This window comes from Fomitiporia mediterranea (genome assembly GCF_000271605.1).
Source record: "Fomitiporia mediterranea MF3/22 unplaced genomic scaffold FOMMEscaffold_9, whole genome shotgun sequence".
NCBI classification, from domain to species: domain Eukaryota; kingdom Fungi; phylum Basidiomycota; class Agaricomycetes; order Hymenochaetales; family Hymenochaetaceae; genus Fomitiporia; species Fomitiporia mediterranea.
In genome coordinates this window covers 1,033,155-1,041,032 of record NW_006760394.1, presented here as the reverse complement: position 1 = coordinate 1,041,032, position 7,878 = coordinate 1,033,155, and the positions used below count along the sequence as shown (strand labels likewise).

The following is a 7,878-nucleotide window of genomic DNA, read 5'->3' as shown; positions in this document are numbered from 1 at the left end:
TCAACTGAGAATAAGTAGAAAAAAGAATAGTTATATTCTACAGTGGTACTCGAAGATTGGCACGGTACGGTGGTTTACCGCGGTAACCGTGAGAAAATTTACCGCGGTAAGAAAAAACCACGGTATGGATCGCGGTACGCGCGGATGGTTACCATGCCAGGGCCTACATCACATGAAGGTTTAGAGCTGTCACGTGATATTAACTCACAACACTCAACTGTCTTTATATAGTCTCAGAACCTCTAACACTCACAACGTTCAGCGTTCAGCGAAGATCTTGGGTTTATTTCTGTGTGTAAACAGCACTACAATACATTTTCTTAGCTCAGTAATATCAAGCATTTGTTTTGAAAGATGATAGTGTACTTTTATGAGCTATTTTAATGTAAAGTATCTTGTTATATTTGGCACAGCGTATACGCCGTATACGGAAGTAGCGTATCGTATATGGGTCCTGCTGACCCAGTTTACGCCCGTAATTATACGCGCGTATGCGTATACGTGGGAAATTTTACGCGCGTAAGCGTATACGCTACGCGCGGAGCACTAGTCGATCGTCAAGTCCCGACGACCAATCTGCGAGTAGCTCTGCACCTCTACATCCCACTCCAGTTTTGAACAAGGGAAAGGGGAAAGAGACTGACCTCCTGACATAGACCATCCATGCCTCTTTCGCTCGTTTCAGTTTGTGTTGTACCATATACTGTTCTGTATTCTTTCATAGGTATTCTACTTTACTTTCATGACTTCTGTTTGGCACTATTTATGTCCCTTATTTCGCTCGATGATCTTCTTTCTTGAGTTGTCTTTATAGTTGTTAGCTTGGCTAACGTAATTGCCAATGCAAATGTACTCCAGGACCATGGCTTTCTGTACATCGGATTTTTTTCCTTGTCGTTCCTTGCTTGCATCTATACCACATCGGTGCCAAATTCCGCATCCGCAAATGCATACGCACAGCAAGGGAGTCCGCAGCTGACCGTACATGAAGAGGCCACAATCCGATTCCTGAGTATGTAATCTACATGTCTCAGTAAAAGCGCTCTAAACCGTGCCCATGATCGATATGGCTGTCAAACCTAGGTAGGCAAACTTAAGACAATACACAGCAAAGAGGAGAAGCTTAGCTAACCTGTGTTTATAAGTATGTCATGCGGCAGTTCTGATGGCCCTGATCCCAGGACATGGTAGCAAACGCCTTGAGGTAGCATTACAATTGCGCTAAGACCTGGCCACATCCAATATATTTGCAATACGGCAAACATGCATTTTGACGCGATGCTTCTTAGAAGACTTCTCTACTGTATAAATTTTCGGTGTGATGTTACTTAATACTGACTGTGGCCCAATATGAGTCTGTATGACTCGAGGATGGGTGCTTCCTTATCACACGCTCTCTTTGTTTCAATATGTATTATTTTACAATAAATATTTTCTCTGTATTCTAGTTTTTCAGATATTGTTATCTCAAAAATGGAAAGAACGACTGGTATCTATATTGCTTCCAAGTTCTGACAGGGTGTAACAATATTACTGCCAAACTAGACTTGTATCTGTTTACGGTCGCTACAAATCAGATATCGCAGAGCTAGAGGAAGCGGAAGTTGTCTAGTAATGTCGAATTCACGTGATATGTCACATGAGCTGAATTGCGATCACGTGAAGTCTATTGGTTTGGTGAGCGAAGAGGAAGAATCTAGAAGATCAGCCATACAAATGTCATGGCCCTGCTCTCGAAGCATCTACTGTACAACAGAAAAGTCTCAGTGTCACGGCTTTAATTGCTGGTGTGTTTGCTACGAATGAGGATCTGTGCATCCGTACTCTGGAGGGAAGGCGGGATGTTCATGTGATGGGCGAAAGGGAAACACGACTCGTGTTACACGAGTCTTTTATCAAGGACCGGCTAAACTCCAATCGCGATTGACAGGCTTGCATTTAAATAAAACTTCTCGGATCCTAGGGAATCGAAGGCGTATTGTTTACCTCAGGCCGACGTTTACTCTATCTGGCTACACCATCCTGAATGCTATGTCGTTATACAAGCAACAACTTCTTGATATAGTCTAGCATTTACTAATGACGATTGAAACGATGGCCTCTGGATTGCATTGATCTAAACTAGGTAAAGCCCATCTTCCTCGTTACCTCTTCTCTGATATCGTGCACTGGTACTGTGGTCGTCCTCCTCCGTATAAATACCCCACCTATGTCTGACTCTACTCTACAACATGCTGCGCCCGGTCGTCTCTCTAGAACCGCATCCGGTCACAGGTGACCGTACTTCAGGTGCACTTCAAGCTGAGCAGGTCTCGCGGTTCAAGAGAGGAATAGTGAAACGCTTTTCGTCTCTCAATCTGTTAGCGAAGAAACACAGGCTGTCGGGAACAACCACGGAGTCGCCGCAACGAGTCAAATCAAACTATCTCTCGTATTTTGCTCTTCCAGGCGCTGGCGCCGCTCCGAGCACGAAAGTGCGCAGGGCGCCATCGGTTTTGATTGATAGAGAGAAAGCCATGGCCTCGTTACGTGGTTTGTTCACGAGCTGTTTACCTGCAAATATACAGCTACCCGTACTGAACGAGCATTGGATGCGGGTTAGAGATTGCGTGGAACTTTTCCCAGTACGTTCTTAATAGCCCACCGTTTCCCTGTTCCATTGATTGACAATTCCTATCGGAATCGTAAGGTCAGCACATATTGCATATTCGAATTTTTGGCGCTCGCGACCCAGTTCACGGAGAACCCTGATTTCGAGAGGTTGAGTCTCGTATTTCTCATACCGATTCTACTACTCGTTGACTTGTCATTCTCAAGGAAACTTAACAGTTTTTACAACCTCAAAGAGTATATGTGTAGCTGGGACGTTGCAAATTCTGTCGTACACGCTCATAATACCTTCCACACTATAATGGATATTATGACGCTTGCCGATGAGCCGGTTGTGAGCGAATTTCCTTGAAAATACCTATTTCCGCACACTGAAATCAGTTCGACAATGTCTATCAAGACATTTACAGCAAGAGGTTGTTTTTGGAAAGATATTATTTCAAAAGCTGTGACATATGATCTGAGCGAATTCAACGACATCTTTCTTGATAAAGGAATAATTGCAGAACTTTCCTTGCTCCAAGAGACGGTACTGCAACGCATTGTTGATTTGGTTCAGAAAGTAAGATTGGTTAATAAATTCGTAGGTTATGTCATTGACGTATGCTTTTAAAGACAATTAAACATGTCGTCTCGCGTGGTCACGATGTTAGAGCGCTGGATCGCTTCTTGAAGCACATCGTGGAGAAGCGTAGCATTCTCCCTTCAAGCATCTTTCTGTCGGGTGTTCGCCGCACTGCAGTGAATTCCGAACGAGGCGGGGGCTTCGCCGATGTTTACAAGGGCGAATACGAAGGCAGAGTTGTCGCTTTGAAGGTGTTGCGAATTTACTCGATTCAAGACCAAGAAAAGATGCAACGTGTAAGTCCTTGTAGTGCAAAAAAGTGACGTTCCATTTCATTTCGCAACATTGATTATTTACTTATAGGACTTCTGCAAAGAGGCTCTACTCTGGCGGAACCTTGACCATCCGAATGTCTTGCCTTTCCTCGGAATCTGTCGTGACCAGTTTGCGCCCAAGATGGCTTTGGTATCACACTGGATGAAGAACGGATCTCTTTCCGAATATCTTAAAAAGAATCGGTCTGCAGACTGCCTGAAATTCGTAAGGCTGCTACTCAATAAACTCAATCTTGCATACTGACGAAACTGGATATGCAGGCGATTGGTGTGGCTCGTGGTCTCGACTATCTTCATAACCTGAAGCCAAACATCGTCCATGGTGATCTGCGTGCAGTATGTAACATTACACCCAATCATCTGTCTAATAAAAAGGCGTCTGACTCAGTTCCAGGACAACGTTCTCGTTGACGAGAATGATGAGCCCAGAATCACTGACTTCGGACTCGCACGGGCCGTCGATTCACAGGGCCCCCAGATCACGTCATCTTTCAAAGGCAAAGGGGCAACACGCTGGCAAGCACCCGAACTAATTATTGCATCCCAGTTTGGCGAGGACTTAAGCAAGGTAACGACGAAGAGCGACGTCTACGCCTTTTCCTGTGTTTGTTTGGAGGTACGAGTCCGCTCGTCGTTACATGTCCACTGATCGTCTTATTCATGTTTTATTGGTAGATTTTCTCGGGGAAAGTTCCCTTTGCTGAACTTCGTGACGGTACTGTTATCCTGGAGGTCGCCGTAAGGAATAGGAGACCCGCTTGGCCCGGGCCTGCCGCTGCTGCCAAGGGTTTGACTTCGGATGTATGGTTCATTATGCACCTTTGTTGGAAAACACAGCCTACCGAGAGACCAGATATGTCGCTCGTCGCCAATCATCTCGAGGGCATCGAAACGCAGAACAAGTCTCCCACAGGTGACCCAACACAGGCGACTTGAAACTTCTCTTTTTTTTCTTTTTTTGTCTTCGCGTCCTCTTTCGTCGCTCTCAATCTTACATTAAGTTGCTTATCTGAAGCCTTAATACGAAGTATACCACTGTTTTCTGCCTGTTTTCGAATCGAAAATATACCTCTCATTCATAAACGAGGCCCCAAGAAAAGATTGAGCACTAAACCCAGCAAACAAAAGGCTACAGTCCCAGGAAGTTAAGCATCCTTTCACTCGTAGTACCATGCTCGAACATAAAGCCAGTGCTCAGGAGCCGACACGAAGAGCCCTAGAATAAATGATAGTCAGATTAATATCAGTTATGAAAGTTCGGAAATAACCCACTGGAGAAGCCAGAGGTCGTCATCTGCATTGCATGCTGCAGCAGTTCCACCGCCTTGCTCGAAGCAAAGTTGGTTTACAACTCCTCCAGTGTCACCCTGCGAAAGTGAGGACAGGACGTCAGATTTGTTATGACTGTACTGTGTGGAAATCGCTACTCACAAACTCATCCCAGCAGTACTCAAGCGTCGAGCAACCACTTCAATTAAGCAGTCAGACAGTAAGCCTCGGTGAATTCTACACTCTAACTTACAAATTGGTCCATTCAAGGGCGCATGTTCCGAACGAGATCAGCTCAAAGTTGTCAGGCTCGACCGTGAACGATGGGCCTGCTGCTTGTGCGATCACTGATGTGGAGGAGACAAGTGATGCGCAGTCGCTTGATTCGGGTGCCTGTGCGGTGACGTTCTGGCAGTTGCATTGAACTATAATAGACGTAATCATCATCTACGTGATTTCAATCACGAATACGAAGAGATGAACTGACAACTCTGGCCACATTGGCATTCAGGAGCGGGGTTCCTGCACTCAGCAGCATTGCGAGCATCAAACGCGGCACGTTTTCCGAAGTGCTGCTTAGGGATATTCTTCGTCGATGGCAAGGGAGTCTGAGCAGCCTCGCGAAGACTGTTGTCCGGGCAAGCGTAGGTCGAACGGTTCACGGTGATATCACCAGCTTGGATGAGCTGTGTCTTCACGATGTAAGCGCTAGGGCATCTCTCAACTCCGGCAGCTTTAGCTGCCTTTGCGCCGCCTGTAAGGAGTCATTAAGTCCAGCACGACATCATCAAGACTAGACGAGGGAAGCATACCTTGAGCACGCATCTGGATCGTGGCCCCCAGAGCGCCGAGGCAGAAAGTAAGGGTGATCAAAGGAGTGGCAAGGAGCTTCATCGTTCCAGACGATAAATAAAAGAAGGTATAACAAAGAGAGTATAGAAGAACGAAAGAAGGGGGGATGAGAGACTAAGCTGAAAACTCTGAAGAGGTATTCAGAAGGATACCATCTTTATAGGAGATGGCGCAAAGTCCGCTAGCACCAGGAAGATGGGAAGATGCAGGTTGGCTAGTGGCATGGCCCAAGTTCGGTCCCAGACGCCTTTACCCCTGTCGGAGCTCTGATGCGGCACAACGAACTGTTCAAGGCGATGTCTTTTGGATCACACTCTTGTATGCCGCTTGACAGTGCCGATCTAATCGACGAGAATACCATACACCTATTGCTGATGAGCGAATCGCGGAGACGCGGCACCATCGCTCAAAAATAGATCCGGAGTGGCAGATCAGATCGCTGTGGGCAACGCAACCTCGCTATGATGGAAAGTCGTGATCTCTCACCGCGTAGCAACGAAGAATTTGGAACTGCTTGTTTGTATTTGCCTGACGGTGGTTAAGTACAGTCATGCACCAGAGCGCCCGGAAAGTCGCTCTACAGGCGTGATGACGGTTGAGTTCACCCGGCACCGACCAATAGAACCAAGTCACGACTTGTAACGTCGCAGTGAAACGGAGTCTTCAGGCCAGTCAGGCGCGCAGAATCTTCTTTGATTGTTACCATTAGATTGCTAACAGTGTATTCTGCCACTCTATTGATGATGGTCCAAGGTTCTGTCAGTAGTCCCGAATTGACGCAGTTCGTATGGCCGTGTTCATGGATACGGTAAATGATATGCCGCCGCTGATACTCAGAAGCGCTGGGAAAGAGATGCCTAAGAGTGCTTGACGCGTGGAAGAAGCATGGGGAGATTTCAAAGATGATGAAACTGCATAAAGAGCATCCAGACCTGCAAAAAAAGACCGAGAATTTGGAAAAGGAATCCTATGGTACCTGAATTCAAACTCCGATTCGCATGATGGCAGTCTGCACACAGCACTTTCTTCACGTCAAACCAGCGTCGACACGCACATGCATCAGCGTCTTGTATTGTCAATTAAAGCTACAAGGTGCATAGCGACTTCAGAAATGCTTATGCCTGAAAAGGCATACTTTACATTCGACAATCTTCCTTCTCCGAACGAATACATCCGGTCCGAATGCCACTCTACTGTCAAGGAATGAAAGTGAAAATTACTCCCCAAGACTGAAAGACAGCACCTTCAATGGCTGACAGTCCAGTGACACAAGTAGAGTATAGTAGGTAGCTTTGGAGAATCCTTAATTCAATGCAAAGTTCAAAAAAGTGTAAGGCTAAAGCCTACCCAGGAACATAGAATGGGCAATAATATAGGATTGAGAGTTGCTGACCTACGTACAGGAGCAAGTATGAAGATGAGACTCTAAGTAGCTGCCTGTAACCCTTTTATATATACTCTAAGTCACATGCAATAAGACGTGTAACCTGGGATGATCCAGAATAAACTCATGCAAATAACACATATTATATATCTTGCAGAATGTGTTTCAACTATAAATTGTTTGTCATGATTACTGCTACTTGCATAATTTCTTAGAATGGCAATATATCACATGATTTGTGTTGCGAGATGTTCACTTTAACTAAAACTCAAAAGATTTGTAGATTACTCCTTACAAGTGTTATTTTATATGTATGTAAAGTATTTAAAAATTATATTTTTACTGTTATAGTATATATCTGTAAAAAAAATAGAGATAAAATAAATACTTGGAATTATATAAGGAGAACTGTACTTTTTTGATGATTCTCATAATACCTTTTCTAAACATGTAAAAGCTGTAGCATTTGCAATTGGTCACCAAAAATTATAATTAAGTACTGTAAATTACTATTATTACTTGTAGAATGTTATACTATTATATTATAAGCATTGGTGAGCTATTTGAACTAATATTTTACAAGTTTGAGAATGGAACAGTAAGAATAACAATTATTTCAGACATAATAATTCTACAGTACATACTATTAACTGTTATAAATTATGTACAGAGTCTTAAAATTATTGTTATTATATTTGGGATCTCTTATTATAATATTATTAGGATTGGTGGGCTGGTTATTTTAATTATTTACATTTATATAAGACAAGTCTTAGACTTATATGTTATTATTTGTATTATCACATTCTGAAATTGCACATAGTCAAATGTTATTCATTCCAAGAAGTTATAGGCATCAAACA

General features: G+C 44.0%; 4 protein-coding genes across 4 annotated transcripts; 3 read left to right on the top strand and 1 right to left on the bottom strand.

Moving 5' to 3' along the window:
* Positions 1 to 491: 491 nt before the first annotated feature.
* FOMMEDRAFT_159176 (uncharacterized protein) lies at positions 492 to 1,020 on the top strand (the record flags this gene model as incomplete). Its single annotated transcript, XM_007269187.1, has 2 exons — positions 492 to 611; positions 859 to 1,020. The coding sequence occupies 2 exons, from the start codon at positions 492 to 494 to the stop codon at positions 1,018 to 1,020; spliced, it is 282 nt and encodes a 93-aa protein (XP_007269249.1).
* A 2,103-nt stretch (positions 1,021 to 3,123) lies between these two features.
* Positions 3,124 to 4,582, top strand: FOMMEDRAFT_112024 (kinase-like protein). The gene is made up of 6 exons (XM_007269186.1): positions 3,124 to 3,172; positions 3,226 to 3,471; positions 3,539 to 3,715; positions 3,772 to 3,846; positions 3,905 to 4,126; positions 4,186 to 4,582. Exons 2-6 carry the CDS (start codon positions 3,463 to 3,465, stop codon positions 4,444 to 4,446), a joined length of 744 nt encoding a protein of 247 aa, XP_007269248.1. The 5' UTR covers positions 3,124 to 3,172; positions 3,226 to 3,462; the 3' UTR covers positions 4,447 to 4,582.
* On the bottom strand, positions 4,548 to 5,673 carry FOMMEDRAFT_148242 (uncharacterized protein; the record flags this gene model as incomplete). Its single annotated transcript, XM_007269185.1, has 6 exons — positions 4,548 to 4,726; positions 4,783 to 4,877; positions 4,942 to 4,978; positions 5,033 to 5,204; positions 5,267 to 5,533; positions 5,592 to 5,673. 6 exons carry the CDS (start codon positions 5,671 to 5,673, stop codon positions 4,705 to 4,707), a joined length of 675 nt encoding a protein of 224 aa, XP_007269247.1. The 3' UTR covers positions 4,548 to 4,704.
* On the top strand, positions 5,669 to 6,146 carry FOMMEDRAFT_22261 (uncharacterized protein). The gene has a single exon (XM_007269184.1). It carries the CDS (start codon positions 5,798 to 5,800, stop codon positions 5,960 to 5,962), a length of 165 nt encoding a protein of 54 aa, XP_007269246.1. The 5' UTR covers positions 5,669 to 5,797; the 3' UTR covers positions 5,963 to 6,146.
* The last annotated feature ends 1,732 nt before the right edge of the window (positions 6,147 to 7,878 follow it).

What these genes read in the sequence shown, in the direction of transcription:
- FOMMEDRAFT_112024 (XM_007269186.1), top strand. An exon ending in TCCATGGTGATCTGCGTGCA is followed by an intron (nt 3,847 to 3,904) that starts GTATGTAACATT and finishes ACTCAGTTCCAG; the next exon opens with GACAACGTTCTCGTTGACGA. An exon ending in TTTCCTGTGTTTGTTTGGAG is followed by an intron (nt 4,127 to 4,185) that starts GTACGAGTCCGC and finishes TTTTATTGGTAG; the next exon opens with ATTTTCTCGGGGAAAGTTCC.
- FOMMEDRAFT_22261 (XM_007269184.1), top strand. Translation starts at nt 5,798, where the DNA reads ATGGCGCAAAGTCCGCTAGCACCAGGAAGATGGGAAGATGCAGGTTGG.